General features: G+C 62.0%; 2 protein-coding genes across 2 annotated transcripts in view; one reads left to right on the forward strand and one right to left on the reverse strand.

Moving 5' to 3' along the window:
- The window catches only part of LOC147651519 (endogenous retrovirus group K member 6 Gag polyprotein-like), a 222,124-nt gene that overhangs the window by 78,709 nt on the left and 127,926 nt on the right, over positions 1–15,489 (reverse strand). The gene's annotated exons all lie outside the window — the stretch shown is intronic.
- Positions 1,824–6,825, forward strand: LOC147651524 (maestro heat-like repeat-containing protein family member 7). The gene is made up of 14 exons (XM_086842973.1): positions 1,824–2,376; positions 2,664–2,728; positions 2,820–2,969; positions 3,144–3,292; positions 3,577–3,724; positions 3,971–4,158; positions 4,248–4,385; positions 4,655–4,769; positions 4,923–5,060; positions 5,263–5,439; positions 5,564–5,719; positions 5,878–5,979; positions 6,372–6,474; positions 6,739–6,825. The coding sequence occupies exons 1-14, from the start codon at positions 2,238–2,240 to the stop codon at positions 6,801–6,803; spliced, it is 1,833 nt and encodes a 610-aa protein (XP_086699099.1). The 5' UTR covers positions 1,824–2,237; the 3' UTR covers positions 6,804–6,825.

Here is a 15,489-nt window from a genome sequence, read left to right on the forward strand (position 1 = left end):
GCCATCTGAGCCGGGCAGGATTTTTCTTTAGGATATTTTTTTTATTCCTTCTTCTTCGTTCTTTTTAATATAGATATATAGAAATAGAAATATATAGAATATAGATATAGAATTATATATAGAAATATAGAATTATATTTAGAAATATAGAATGTGTTCTCATACCCAGTGTCTCAGGTGCTTTCTCTGGTGCCCAGTGCGCAGGGCATAGAGGGAGAGGGGAAAAGGGTGCTTGTGCTCAGCAAGCTGCCCAGGCGTGCAGTGGGGAAGGGAAAATGGCCAGAAGGCCCTCGGCCTTGGGTGGTTCTGCTGAAGCCTTAACGCTGCCCACAGAGGAGCTGGGCAGGGGCTGGAGCTGTGGGGATCGCTGTGATTGTGGTGCCTGGAGATGGGCACGAGGCTTCTCCCAGCCAGGAAGCGCCGTCTGTGTCCTGCAGCCCGTGGGTTGCTGGCGGGATTGCTGAGGGCTCTGAGGCTCTCTCAATCTGGCTCCTCTGGAGCTCCATCGGGGCTGCACCGCTGCCGGGCAGGTTGGCCGGGCTGGGGGAGAGCAGAGGGGCCAGGGTGGTGGAAGCCCTGAGGAAATTGGGTGTCAGAGGCCACGAGCAGCCCCCAGGCAGTCACCTTGTTCCTGTCACCCGCTGCTCTGGTGCTTCCCCTGAGAGACTGCCATGCCTGCAGCAGAAGCCCTCGAGGCTGGGCCTCAGCAGCCCCGAGGTGCCCAGGCTGGGCTGTCTCGGGACAAGGAGGGCAAGGAGGCCCTGGCAGGGCACAGCCAGTGGGTGCTGCCAGGGCAGCAGGCAGAGGCAGGGCTGGCGGCCAGCCCGGGCCCCCGCGCCTGCCCAGGCCACGGTGCTGAGACCAAGGCTCCCCTGACACAGAGCTCTGTGTCTGCACAGCTTCTGCCTCCATGGGGAGGGTGGTGATGTCTCCTCGAGCAGCGCTGCTGAGTCGCTGCTGCTGAAGCGGCTCTGGACAGAGCAGAAACGGCACCAGAGCGTGCACAGGAACGGCCCTCAGGGCTGGGCTGGAGTGGCCAAGATGCCTCCTTCTCTTGCAGGAATAACAGAGATGGTGGACACAGTCCCTTCAGTATATATGTTCTACAGGCTGTAGTTAGGTTCTTTATTGCAATTGCTATAGAGGTCCTTTCATTGTACATACATTTTATAGATTGTTGCTATGAAGATTCTTATAACATAAATACATTCTGTAGTTCATTGTTGGTGGTGGTGCTGTTGTGTAAATAAATTGTCCTTGTTTGTCACAGGCTGTCTGTCTTTGCATTTGCTTTGGGCACAGGCAGCATTTGCACAGCTGTGGTTTCCCCTTGCCCTGGGTTCCTGAGGCTGGAGGTCCCTGGGGGTGCTGGCACAGCCACCCTGGGGCTGGGGTCCCCGTGCACAGGAGGGAACCACTGGTGGCGCTCCCGGCACTGGGCACCGCTCGTGTTCCTGGGCTGCTGCAGAGCGGTGTCCCCAAGAGCAAAGCTGTCACCAGCAGAGAGGGGGCTCTGACAGGAGCAGCCCCTGCAGCAATGCAAAGCAGGCAGGAAACCTCCTGCCACCCTTCCTGCTGCAGCCACAGGTTTGAGCTGTTCCTAAAGATCCTGTTGGGCTGTCTGAGACACTTGGGCCAAGGCATTGCTTCCAAGCTGGGCCACTTTGGCCGGGCTGGGTGGAGCCCCAGGGCAGGGGGCAGCGTGTGCAACGGCCCTTGGTGACACGGTGCATCATGGTAACCGTGGAATGGAACGGGACAGGGTGTCCAAGGGCCCTTTGTGACATGGGGTGACATTAGTGTTGGTGGTGACACAGCCACACCACAGTGCCTGGTGCACGTGACAGGGCAGGACGGGACAGAGTGGTGCTGTGAGGAGCCCCCACACGGCGCACTCATTCCTTGCTGACCCAGAGCCTTTCTGAGGCGTTACTCCTGCAGGTCACCTCGAGGCCAGACCACAGCACTCGGTGACCTGCAGCCTTCCCGAGGCTTCACTTCTGGTGAGGTGAAGCACCACACTTCTCAGGTGTGCTCGAGCCCAGACCGTGGCATTTCCTCACCGCGGTCCTTGACGACGAGTCTCCTGTCCTTGTGGCACGAGCCCCTGAGACCCAAGTGCAGGACTGGCTGTCCTGCAGCCTTGCCAAGACTTCACTCCTGCAGGTGCCTTCCAGGCACAGCTGCAGGACTTGCCAACTCAGACCTTTTCTGAGCCACCTCTGCTGCGAGTAGCCATGAATCCAGGCAGTGATGTTGAGCAGAGACCTCCAAGTGTCCCCAAGCTGACCTGGGTGAAGGAGGAGAAAGAAGGCCCTGGGACTGCCCCAGCACAGCAGCCTGGAGAGCTGGAGCAATTTCAGCCACCTCAGGAGGGTGAGCGGCAGACCTGGGCCTGCAGCCAGCTTGGCCTCGTCCCATCCCATCCCATCCCATCCCATCCCATCCCATCCCATCCCATCCCATCCCATCCCATCCCATCCCATCCCCCGGGGACACACCCATGGACAGGACAGAAGTGGGGCTGGGGCAGACACCCTGGAGCTGTACTCTGTGCCCTGGGGCCTCCCGGGGCTGTCCCTGCCTGGGGAGTGCAGGGCTGGGCTGTGTTCTCCGGCCTCTCCCGCAGCCCCTCAGCTCAAGCTGCGCTCGCTCTTTGCCAGGAGCAGCCATGGAGCGCACTCGAGAGCAGGATCGCAGCCGTGGCCTCTTCCGCACAACAGCGCAGGTACCTGCAGCCATCCCCTCTCCTGCTCAGCCCAGCACCACGCTTGGAGCACTCCATGCAATGTCCCTCATTTCTTGCCCTTCTGCTGCAGATGATTTGCAAATTCATGAAGAGAATTCGGGAGGAAGAGACCACTGCCATGGGCACTGTGGTCAGAGCATACTCTCCCATCTTCAAAACCAAGGCCAGTGCTGCCCTGCTGGACATGCTTGTGGAGGAGGGTCCTTCCAGTCCAAAGCAAGTAAGGCAGTCTGTGGCCTGGCTTCGATCCTCCCAGGAATTGCTTGGCCACGCCAGCTGCTCACTGCGAGCCTTTGAGGCCGTGGCAGTGCGGTGGGAAGAGAAGCACTTCTCTGGGAAGCTGGGCACATTACTCCTGCTGGCAGCTTTCCAAGTTTCCCTGTGCCTTCTCCAGGTGCTCCCCATGGTGAGGTTCATCTACCAGTGGCTCAAGGCTAATGAGTTTCCTGAGTACAATCTGTACAGGCCCCTTCTGGATATGACAGAGGCACAGCCTGCTGACGTGGTGATGGCTCTCCTGCGTGTGGCCCCATGGTGTGACAGGTACAGGGCCCACGTGCCCAGAGGGCTCAGGGCATCCCCCTGCACAGCCCGGCTCAGGTGTCTGACAAACAGAGGATTCCAGGGCCCTGTGGCTCCTCCCTTTGTCAGCCCTGGCACAGCAGCCCCCGAGCCTGCTGCCCTCAGGGGCCAGTCCCCACAGGGCTGGGCTGCCACTGAGGGGCAGTGGGCAGAGGCAGGGCTGGCAGCCAGCTCAGCTCCCTGCTGCTGCCCAGGCCACGGGGATGTGTCCCAGACCCCCCTGACACAGAACTCTGACCCCACAGAGCTGCTACCACCATGTGGAAGAGCATCATGTGCTCGTGCAGGGCTGCAGAGCCAGCCATGCTGATACTTCTGGATGTGCTGGGCACCTGGCCAGAGCTCAGCATGTGCACCTCCGACGGGGACCACACGGCTGTCCTTGCCCTGGCTGTGAGTTTCTGCAACTGACCTTTGCTCACCCCAAGGTCACCTCTCCCTCAGGTCTCCATCCTCCCTCCTCCCATGGCATCTCCCTGCATCAGGCACTGGGCTCCAACCTGGCCTAGGAGCAGCTCCAGGGCCACCAGGCCGGCTGCTGTCCCTACATCTCCACTGGCCTCTCCCTGCCACGCTCGGGCCCTGCCACATGGACACCTGAGCACTGAGCACTGACTCAGGCTGCTCTGTCCTTCACAGGCAACTGTGGTGATATGGAAGATGCTCCAGCTGCCCTGTCTCCCACATGCAGTGACAGTGTATTTCCCCCGTCTCTTGGTGCATCTGCTCTTGCAAGTGCTGTTCAGCACATTGGATCTGCCAGAGAAGGTCGATACCTTCTGGAAGAGATGCCAGCAGCAACACGGCCTTGCCATCAGCCCCAACAGGTGCTCCATGCCAGTCCTCCTGTCCCTGCCATGTCCCCAGGGCAGAAGCCCGTGCTCCCAGCATCACCTGGGCTTTGCTGTGCACACAGGTTTGCAGTGCAGACCCTGAAGGCCCTGCTCTGCCGACTGCACTATGAGGATGTGGTGGCAGCAGTGGAAGACGAGTGTGGCTGGGACACGCTGCTGTGTGCTGGCACGCACCACTGTGCTGTGGGTGTGCTGGCCAGGTGAGCTGCCCCCAAACAGCGTTTGTGCCCCGTGCCTGGGGTGCCCCACACAGTCCCCGTGGTCAGGGGCCAGAGGGCCTTGTCACCAAGGGATGGCCAAGGACACTGCACAAGCCTGGGAGAGGAGGGTGCCCAAGAGCAGCTGCTTCCCAAAGGGCCTGGGTCCCCTTGCAGGGTGGTGGAGAAGGGCCAAGCTCCTCCTGGGAGTCAGTCCATGGAGAGGTTTTTCCCACTGGCTCAGGGTCTTGGTTCCTTTTTCCTCCCATCAGAGCAATGCGTCACGTGTCCCTACCCTTGTGTTCTGCGATTGCATTCTACCTGCTCGGGCTGCTCAGCAAAGACACGGCACACGGGGATTTGGCCGCCATGGCGTTCCTTGTGGAGGTGAGCCTGAAGGGCAGCGCTGTCTCGCTGAGCTGTCTCCCAGCTCTCTGCCCTCTCGGTGCCGCAGCCGCCCGGGACGGTGCCCACGCCCTGTGCTGCTGCCTGGGCCCAGCCCTGTGCGCTGCTGCCCCATCACCGGCCTGTGCCCTTCAGATGTTGGAGTGCCTGGACTCGAGTGAATACCGTGACAGCGTCCTGGAGATCGCATCAAACAAACTGCAGAGCGAGTGCAGGGAGAGGCGTCGCTTGGCACTCAGAGGCCTTGTGGTGCTCGGCAAGAATTCCTCCATGGTGAGAAGGGGGCAGCGGCTGCCGGCGTGGGGCTGGGGAAGGCAGTGGCTTGCGCTTGGCTGGCCTTTGGGCACTGAGGCAGCTGCTGCCAGCTCTCCTGCCTCCTGCCTCTTGCCTCCTGCCCCAGGCCTTTGGCACAGGCCTTTGGCCTCTGGGCCCTGTGGCAGCAGGGTGGCATTTCACACACTTGTGTTCCACACAGGCCAAAAGAATGTGGGGCCTGCATGAAAGGCTCGTGGAGCTCCTGGGGGAAAATGACAGCCATGTGCTTGGGATGAGCATCGCTCTCCTCAGCCGTTTGTTCCTGTACAGTGGTGGCCCGATAACCATCCCCCTCGGCCTGCAGCTGGCTGAGGCGCTCCTGCCGCTCTTTGACAATGTAAGGCTCTGTGTCTCCAGCCATGGCTGCTGCCTTGGCACTGTGCCCTGGGCATTTGCAGGCCTGTGCCCAGGTGGGCCTGAAGCAGCTGATGCTGAGGTCTTTATTTCTTCCTTTCGTACAGGACGATAGCCAGGTGCAGCTGTGCTCCATGTTCATCTTCCAAGAGATGATGGATTTAGTACCAAAGGAGGGGAAAAAGGCCCTGAAGTCCCACGTGCAGCAGAGCCTGCTCCCACTCTCCTTGCACTGCCATGATGAGAACCAGCGCGTGGTTGATGTGAGGACTCGGCAGCTGCCGTGGCTCCCTGGCAGGGCGCTCGGCTGCCTCCTGCTCTGCTGCCTCGCAGGCTGCAGCTCCCTCCTGGTCTTGGCCCAGGGACGTGGGTCCTGTGCCCTGGGCTGTGGTGCCATCTCTGGGTCTCTGCTGCTCTCCAGGCCTCCCGGGAAACGCTGCTCTGTTCCGCCCGATTCCTGAAGAGGAAGGATCTCCAGCAGATGCTGCGGGTGGATCAGACCTGGAGGTTCGGCGAGGGCTTGGTAAGGGCGGGCTGGAAGCCCCAGCCCAAGGTTGGAGAAGCTCAGTGTGTGCGGCTGGCAGCTGTGCCCTGCCCAGTGCCGCACCCAGGGCCGCCAGCCTGTGCCCCACACGCTGCTCCCTTCCCTGGGCCCCGCGGGCTCTACTCCAGCCCCCTGTGGCCCCGAGCCGTGTGCCCATGGAGCCCCGGCACCGCTGGTCTGTCGGGCAGGGCAGCACCGCGGCTCCCCGGGCAGCCCCCGGCCCTCTGCCCCCTCCAGAGCCCGGCGCCAGCGGCTGCTGCCCGGTGCCTCAGGGCTGGGCGGGCACGGGAGGCCGGGGCTGGCCGCAGGCAGCAGTGCCCGGCCGAGGGGCAGAGCCCGCACCAACCCTTCCCTCCCGCCGCTCTCTGCAGCTGGCACAGGACAGGAGCCGAGCGGCTGAGCACCTGCACCGGGCCCTGCTGTACCTGGACAGCCCGCAGGAGTCCCTGCGAGCGGCGGCCATCAGGTTCATTGGTGAGCCACGAACCGGGCTGGGCTCCCTCCCTGCCCCGCCGCAGCTCGGCCCCAGCCCCGGCTGCTGCCCCGGCCCTGGAGCCCCGGCTGCCCTCGGGGCTGCTGCTGCCGGCCTCTGGCAGCCGGGGCCCTTGGGCTCAGTCAGGATGCGGCAAGGGCCGGGGCTGAGCCCTGCCGGGGCAGGAGGCCGTGTGGCCCCAGGGCTGGCAGCGCCGCTGGCAGGGAGCTGTGCTGCTGGGACCCTGACAGGCTCTGTGTTCCCAGGGATGGCCGGGCAGCACCTCCGGGGGAACAAACGAGAGCTCCAGAGCATCTGTCAGGGTGAGTGAGGGCAGCGGGCTGCCAGCCCCGGCTGCCAAGGGGAGCTGCAATCCCTGCCCCGGCTGCCCAGGGCTCTGCTCCCTGTGCGGACCAGGCCTGGTGTGGCCAGGGCACACACAGAGATTTCAGGGGCACGAGTGCCAATAGTGTCCAGTGGCTTTGGGCTGATCCCTTTGGTCCCTGCTCCCTCCTGGCCATGGCCAGAGCCACCTGGGTTGGCCCTTGCACGGGGCTCTCCTCGGGTACCTGCAGATCCAGATCTGACCATGGAGATCTGTTCCTCTCTCTTGCAGCCCTTGATGACAAGGCACAGGACATCAGCCCTGCCATCAGAAGTCTGGCTCTGGAAACAGCCTTTGTCCTCCGCGCAGCTCAAGGCTCCATCTTGCAGAAGTGGCGAGATGGATTCCGCAGGGCACGCAAGAACCGCCCTTGTCTGTGGGCCCGTGGCTGGCGGTGCTGCTGGAGCTCTGAGGAGAGCTGAATTGAGAGGCTCTCTGTCTGCCGGGGCCATCTGAGCCGGGCAGGATTTTTCTTTAGGATATTTTTTTTATTCCTTCTTCTTCGTTCTTTTTAATATAGATATATAGAAATAGAAATATATAGAATATAGATATAGAATTATATATAGAAATATAGAATTATATTTAGAAATATAGAATGTGTTCTCATACCCAGTGTCTCAGGTGCTTTCTCTGGTGCCCAGTGCGCAGGGCATAGAGGGAGAGGGGAAAAGGGTGCTTGTGCTCAGCAAGCTGCCCAGGCGTGCAGTGGGGAAGGGAAAATGGCCAGAAGGCCCTCGGCCTTGGGTGGTTCTGCTGAAGCCTTAACGCTGCCCACAGAGGAGCTGGGCAGGGGCTGGAGCTGTGGGGATCGCTGTGATTGTGGTGCCTGGAGATGGGCACGAGGCTTCTCCCAGCCAGGAAGCGCCGTCTGTGTCCTGCAGCCTGTGGGTTGCTGGCGGGATTGCTGAGGGCTCTGAGGCTCTCTCAATCTGGCTCCTCTGGAGCTCCATCGGGGCTGCACCGCTGCCGGGCAGGTTGGCCGGGCTGGGGGAGAGCAGAGGGGCCAGGGTGGTGGAAGCCCTGAGGAAATTGGGTGTCAGAGGCCACGAGCAGCCCCCAGGCAGTCACCTTGTTCCTGTCACCCGCTGCTCTGGTGCTTCCCCTGAGAGACTGCCATGCCTGCAGCAGAAGCCCTCGAGGCTGGGCCTCAGCAGCCCCGAGGTGCCCAGGCTGGGCTGTCTCGGGACAAGGAGGGCAAGGAGGCCCTGGCAGGGCACAGCCAGTGGGTGCTGCCAGGGCAGCAGGCAGAGGCAGGGCTGGCGGCCAGCCCGGGCCCCCGCGCCTGCCCAGGCCACGGTGCTGAGACCAAGGCTCCCCTGACACAGAGCTCTGTGTCTGCACAGCTTCTGCCTCCATGGGGAGGGTGGTGATGTCTCCTCGAGCAGCGCTGCTGAGTCGCTGCTGCTGAAGCGGCTCTGGACAGAGCAGAAACGGCACCAGAGCGTGCACAGGAACGGCCCTCAGGGCTGGGCTGGAGTGGCCAAGATGCCTCCTTCTCTTGCAGGAATAACAGAGATGGTGGACACAGTCCCTTCAGTATATATGTTCTACAGGCTGTAGTTAGGTTCTTTATTGCAATTGCTATAGAGGTCCTTTCATTGTACATACATTTTATAGATTGTTGCTATGAAGATTCTTATAACATAAATACATTCTGTAGTTCATTGTTGGTGGTGGTGCTGTTGTGTAAATAAATTGTCCTTGTTTGTCACAGGCTGTCTGTCTTTGCATTTGCTTTGGGCACAGGCAGCATTTGCACAGCTGTGGTTTCCCCTTGCCCTGGGTTCCTGAGGCTGGAGGTCCCTGGGGGTGCTGGCACAGCCACCCTGGGGCTGGGGTCCCCGTGCACAGGAGGGAACCACTGGTGGCGCTCCCGGCACTGGGCACCGCTCGTGTTCCTGGGCTGCTGCAGAGCGGTGTCCCCAAGAGCAAAGCTGTCACCAGCAGAGAGGGGGCTCTGACAGGAGCAGCCCCTGCAGCAATGCAAAGCAGGCAGGAAACCTCCTGCCACCCTTCCTGCTGCAGCCACAGGTTTGAGCTGTTCCTAAAGATCCTGTTGGGCTGTCTGAGACACTTGGGCCAAGGCATTGCTTCCAAGCTGGGCCACTTTGGCCGGGCTGGGTGGAGCCCCAGGGCAGGGGGCAGCGTGTGCAACGGCCCTTGGTGACACGGTGCATCATGGTAACCGTGGAATGGAACGGGACAGGGTGTCCAAGGGCCCTTTGTGACATGGGGTGACATTAGTGTTGGTGGTGACACAGCCACACCACAGTGCCTGGTGCACGTGACAGGGCAGGACGGGACAGAGTGGTGCTGTGAGGAGCCCCCACACGGCGCACTCATTCCTTGCTGACCCAGAGCCTTTCTGAGGCGTTACTCCTGCAGGTCACCTCGAGGCCAGACCACAGCACTCGGTGACCTGCAGCCTTCCCGAGGCTTCACTTCTGGTGAGGTGAAGCACCACACTTCTCAGGTGTGCTCGAGCCCAGACCGTGGCATTTCCTCACCGCGGTCCTTGACGACGAGTCTCCTGTCCTTGTGGCACGAGCCCCTGAGACCCAAGTGCAGGACTGGCTGTCCTGCAGCCTTGCCAAGACTTCACTCCTGCAGGTGCCTTCCAGGCACAGCTGCAGGACTTGCCAACTCAGACCTTTTCTGAGCCACCTCTGCTGCGAGTAGCCATGAATCCAGGCAGTGATGTTGAGCAGAGACCTCCAAGTGTCCCCAAGCTGACCTGGGTGAAGGAGGAGAAAGAAGGCCCTGGGACTGCCCCAGCACAGCAGCCTGAAGAGCTGGAGCAATTTCAGCCACCTCAGGAGGGTGAGCGGCAGACCTGGGCCTGCAGCCAGCTTGGCCTCGTCCCATCCCATCCCATCCCATCCCATCCCATCCCATCCCATCCCATCCCATCCCATCCCATCCCCCGGGGACACACCCATGGACAGGACAGAAGTGGGGCTGGGTCAGACGCCCTGGAGCTGTACTCTGTGCCCTGGGGCCTCCCGGGGCTGTCCCTGCCTGGGGAGTGCAGGGCTGGGCTGTGTTCTCCGGCCTCTCCCGCAGCCCCTCAGCTCAAGCTGCGCTCGCTCTTTGCCAGGAGCAGCCATGGAGCGCACTCGAGAGCAGGATCGCAGCCGTGGCCTCTTCCGCACAACAGCGCAGGTACCTGCAGCCATCCCCTCTCCTGCTCAGCCCAGCACCACGCTTGGAGCACTCCATGCAATGTCCCTCATTTCTTGCCCTTCTGCTGCAGATGATTTGCAAATTCATGAAGAGAATTCGGGAGGAAGAGACCACTGCCATGGGCACTGTGGTCAGAGCATACTCTCCCATCTTCAAAACCAAGGCCAGTGCTGCCCTGCTGGACATGCTTGTGGAGGAGGGTCCTTCCAGTCCAAAGCAAGTAAGGCAGTCTGTGGCCTGGCTTCGATCCTCCCAGGAATTGCTTGGCCACGCCAGCTGCTCACTGCGAGCCTTTGAGGCCGTGGCAGTGCGGTGGGAAGAGAAGCACTTCTCTGGGAAGCTGGGCACATTACTCCTGCTGGCAGCTTTCCAAGTTTCCCTGTGCCTTCTCCAGGTGCTCCCCATGGTGAGGTTCATCTACCAGTGGCTCAAGGCTAATGAGTTTCCTGAGTACAATCTGTACAGGCCCCTTCTGGATATGACAGAGGCACAGCCTGCTGACGTGGTGATGGCTCTCCTGCGTGTGGCCCCATGGTGTGACAGGTACAGGGCCCACGTGCCCAGAGGGCTCAGGGCATCCCCCTGCACAGCCCGGCTCAGGTGTCTGACAAACAGAGGATTCCAGGGCCCTGTGGCTCCTCCCTTTGTCAGCCCTGGCACAGCAGCCCCCGAGCCTGCTGCCCTCAGGGGCCAGTCCCCACAGGGCTGGGCTGCCACTGAGGGGCAGTGGGCAGAGGCAGGGCTGGCAGCCAGCTCAGCTCCCTGCTGCTGCCCAGGCCACGGGGATGTGTCCCAGACCCCCCTGACACAGAACTCTGACCCCACAGAGCTGCTACCACCATGTGGAAGAGCATCATGTGCTCGTGCAGGGCTGCAGAGCCAGCCATGCTGATACTTCTGGATGTGCTGGGCACCTGGCCAGAGCTCAGCATGTGCACCTCCGACGGGGACCACACGGCTGTCCTTGCCCTGGCTGTGAGTTTCTGCAACTGACCTTTGCTCACCCCAAGGTCACCTCTCCCTCAGGTCTCCATCCTCCCTCCTCCCATGGCATCTCCCTGCATCAGGCACTGGGCTCCAACCTGGCCTAGGAGCAGCTCCAGGGCCACCAGGCCGGCTGCTGTCCCTACATCTCCACTGGCCTCTCCCTGCCACGCTCGGGCCCTGCCACATGGACACCTGAGCACTGAGCACTGACTCAGGCTGCTCTGTCCTTCACAGGCAACTGTGGTGATATGGAAGATGCTCCAGCTGCCCTGTCTCCCACATGCAGTGACAGTGTATTTCCCCCGTCTCTTGGTGCATCTGCTCTTGCAAGTGCTGTTCAGCACATTGGATCTGCCAGAGAAGGTCGATACCTTCTGGAAGAGATGCCAGCAGCAACACGGCCTTGCCATCAGCCCCAACAGGTGCTCCATGCCAGTCCTCCTGTCCCTGCCATGTCCCCAGGGCAGAAGCCCGTGCTCCCAGCATCACCTGGGCTTTGCTGTGCACACAGGTTTGCAGTGCAGACCCTGAAGGCCCTGCTCTGCCGACTGCACTATGAGGATGTGGTGGCAGCAGTGGAAGACGAGTGTGGCTGGGACACGCTGCTGTGTGCTGGCACGCACCACTGTGCTGTGGGTGTGCTGGCCAGGTGAGCTGCCCCCAAACAGCGTTTGTGCCCCGTGCCTGGGGTGCCCCACACAGTCCCCGTGGTCAGGGGCCAGAGGGCCTTGTCACCAAGGGATGGCCAAGGACACTGCACAAGCCTGGGAGAGGAGGGTGCCCAAGAGCAGCTGCTTCCCAAAGGGCCTGGGTCCCCTTGCAGGGTGGTGGAGAAGGGCCAAGCTCCTCCTGGGAGTCAGTCCATGGAGAGGTTTTTCCCACTGGCTCAGGGTCTTGGTTCCTTTTTCCTCCCATCAGAGCAATGCGTCACGTGTCCCTACCCTTGTGTTCTGCGATTGCATTCTACCTGCTCGGGCTGCTCAGCAAAGACACGGCACACGGGGATTTGGCCGCCATGGCGTTCCTTGTGGAGGTGAGCCTGAAGGGCAGCGCTGTCTCGCTGAGCTGTCTCCCAGCTCTCTGCCCTCTCGGTGCCGCAGCCGCCCGGGACGGTGCCCACGCCCTGTGCTGCTGCCTGGGCCCAGCCCTGTGCGCTGCTGCCCCATCACCGGCCTGTGCCCTTCAGATGTTGGAGTGCCTGGACTCGAGTGAATACCGTGACAGCGTCCTGGAGATCGCATCAAACAAACTGCAGAGCGAGTGCAGGGAGAGGCGTCGCTTGGCACTCAGAGGCCTTGTGGTGCTCGGCAAGAATTCCTCCATGGTGAGAAGGGGGCAGCGGCTGCCGGCGTGGGGCTGGGGAAGGCAGTGGCTTGCGCTTGGCTGGCCTTTGGGCACTGAGGCAGCTGCTGCCAGCTCTCCTGCCTCCTGCCTCTTGCCTCCTGCCCCAGGCCTTTGGCACAGGCCTTTGGCCTCTGGGCCCTGTGGCAGCAGGGTGGCATTTCACACACTTGTGTTCCACACAGGCCAAAAGAATGTGGGGCCTGCATGAAAGGCTCGTGGAGCTCCTGGGGGAAAATGACAGCCATGTGCTTGGGATGAGCATCGCTCTCCTCAGCCGTTTGTTCCTGTACAGTGGTGGCCCGATAACCATCCCCCTCGGCCTGCAGCTGGCTGAGGCGCTCCTGCCGCTCTTTGACAATGTAAGGCTCTGTGTCTCCAGCCATGGCTGCTGCCTTGGCACTGTGCCCTGGGCATTTGCAGGCCTGTGCCCAGGTGGGCCTGAAGCAGCTGATGCTGAGGTCTTTATTTCTTCCTTTCGTACAGGACGATAGCCAGGTGCAGCTGTGCTCCATGTTCATCTTCCAAGAGATGATGGATTTAGTACCAAAGGAGGGGAAAAAGGCCCTGAAGTCCCACGTGCAGCAGAGCCTGCTCCCACTCTCCTTGCACTGCCATGATGAGAACCAGCGCGTGGTTGATGTGAGGACTCGGCAGCTGCCGTGGCTCCCTGGCAGGGCGCTCGGCTGCCTCCTGCTCTGCTGCCTCGCAGGCTGCAGCTCCCTCCTGGTCTTGGCCCAGGGACGTGGGTCCTGTGCCCTGGGCTGTGGTGCCATCTCTGGGTCTCTGCTGCTCTCCAGGCCTCCCGGGAAACGCTGCTCTGTTCCGCCCGATTCCTGAAGAGGAAGGATCTCCAGCAGATGCTGCGGGTGGATCAGACCTGGAGGTTCGGCGAGGGCTTGGTAAGGGCGGGCTGGAAGCCCCAGCCCAAGGTTGGAGAAGCTCAGTGTGTGCGGCTGGCAGCTGTGCCCTGCCCAGTGCCGCACCCAGGGCCGCCAGCCTGTGCCCCACACGCTGCTCCCTTCCCTGGGCCCCGCGGGCTCTACTCCAGCCCCCTGTGGCCCCGAGCCGTGTGCCCATGGAGCCCCGGCACCGCTGCTCTGTCGGGCAGGGCAGCACCGCGGCTCCCCGGGCAGCCCCCGGCCCTCTGCCCCCTCCAGAGCCCGGCGCCAGCGGCTGCTGCCCGGTGCCTCAGGGCTGGGCGGGCACGGGAGGCCGGGGCTGGCCGCAGGCAGCAGTGCCCGGCCGAGGGGCAGAGCCCGCACCAACCCTTCCCTCCCGCCGCTCTCTGCAGCTGGCACAGGACAGGAGCCGAGCGGCTGAGCACCTGCACCGGGCCCTGCTGTACCTGGACAGCCCGCAGGAGTCCCTGCGAGCGGCGGCCATCAGGTTCATTGGTGAGCCACGAACCGGGCTGGGCTCCCTCCCTGCCCCGCCGCAGCTCGGCCCCAGCCCCGGCTGCTGCCCCGGCCCTGGAGCCCCGGCTGCCCTCGGGGCTGCTGCTGCCGGCCTCTGGCAGCCGGGGCCCTTGGGCTGAGTCAGGATGCGGCAAGGGCCGGGGCTGAGCCCTGCCGGGGCAGGAGGCCGTGTGGCCCCAGGGCTGGCAGCGCCGCTGGCAGGGAGCTGTGCTGCTGGGACCCTGACAGGCTCTGTGTTCCCAGGGATGGCCGGGCAGCACCTCCGGGGGAACAAACGAGAGCTCCAGAGCATCTGTCAGGGTGAGTGAGGGCAGCGGGCTGCCAGCCCCGGCTGCCAAGGGGAGCTGCAATCCCTGCCCCGGCTGCCCAGGGCTCTGCTCCCTGTGCGGACCAGGCCTGGTGTGGCCAGGGCACACACAGAGATTTCAGGGGCACGAGTGCCAATAGTGTCCAGTGGCTTTGGGCTGATCCCTTTGGTCCCTGCTCCCTCCTGGCCATGGCCAGAGCCACCTGGGTTGGCCCTTGCACGGGGCTCTCCTCGGGTACCTGCAGATCCAGATCTGACCATGGAGATCTGTTCCTCTCTCTTGCAGCCCTTGATGACAAGGCACAGGACATCAGCCCTGCCATCAGACTGCTGGCTCTGGAAACAGCCTTTGTCCTCCGCGCAGCTCAAGGCTCCATCTTGCAGAAGTGGCGAGATGGATTCCGCAGGGCACGCAAGAACCGCCCTTGTCTGTGGGCCCGTGGCTGGCGGTGCTGCTGGAGCTCTGAGGAGAGCTGAATTGAGAGGCTCTCTGTCTGCCGGGGCCATCTGAGCCGGGCAGGATTTTTCTTTAGGATATTTTTTTTATTCCTTCTTCTTCGTTCTTTTTAATATAGATATATAGAAATAGAAATATATAGAATATAGATATAGAATTATATATAGAAATATAGAATTATATTTAGAAATATAGAATGTGTTCTCATACCCAGTGTCTCAGGTGCTTTCTCTGGTGCCCAGTGCGCAGGGCATAGAGGGAGAGGGGAAAAGGGTGCTTGTGCTCAGCAAGCTGCCCAGGCGTGCAGTGGGGAAGGGAAAATGGCCAGAAGGCCCTCGGCCTTGGGTGGTTCTGCTGAAGCCTTAACGCTGCCCACAGAGGAGCTGGGCAGGGGCTGGAGCTGTGGGGATCGCTGTGATTGTGGTGCCTGGAGATGGGCACGAGGCTTCTCCCAGCCAGGAAGCGCCGTCTGTGTCCTGCAGCCCGTGGGTTGCTGGCGGGATTGCTGAGGGCTCTGAGGCTCTCTCAATCTGGCTCCTCTGGAGCTCCATCGGGGCTGCACCGCTGCCGGGCAGGTTGGCCGGGCTGGGGGAGAGCAGAGGGGCCAGGGTGGTGGAAGCCCTGAGGAAATTGGGTGTCAGAGGCCACGAGCAGCCCCCAGGCAGTCACCTTGTTCCTGTCACCCGCTGCTCTGGTGCTTCCCCTGAGAGACTGCCATGCCTGCAGCAGAAGCCCTCGAGGCTGGGCCTCAGCAGCCCCGAGGTGCCCAGGCTGGGCTGTCTCGGGACAAGGAGGGCAAGGAGGCCCTGGCAGGGCACAGCCAGTGGGTGCTGCCAGGGCAGCGGGCAGAGGCAGGGCTGGCGGCCAGCCCGGGCCCCCGCGCCTGCCCAGGCCACGGTGCTGAGACCAAGGCTCCCCTGACACAGAGCTCTGTGT

The sequence above is a fragment of the Cyanistes caeruleus genome, chromosome 9, assembly GCF_971803275.1.
Source record: "Cyanistes caeruleus chromosome 9, bCyaCae1.hap1.1, whole genome shotgun sequence".
In the NCBI taxonomy this organism is placed as follows: domain Eukaryota; kingdom Metazoa; phylum Chordata; class Aves; order Passeriformes; family Paridae; genus Cyanistes; species Cyanistes caeruleus.

What these genes read in the sequence shown, in the direction of transcription:
- LOC147651524 (XM_086842973.1), top strand. Translation starts at nt 2,238, where the DNA reads ATGAATCCAGGCAGTGATGTTGAGCAGAGACCTCCAAGTGTCCCCAAG. An exon ending in ATTTCAGCCACCTCAGGAGG is followed by an intron (nt 2,377 to 2,663) that starts GTGAGCGGCAGA and finishes GCTCTTTGCCAG; the next exon opens with GAGCAGCCATGGAGCGCACT. An exon ending in TCGGCAAGAATTCCTCCATG is followed by an intron (nt 5,061 to 5,262) that starts GTGAGAAGGGGG and finishes TGTTCCACACAG; the next exon opens with GCCAAAAGAATGTGGGGCCT.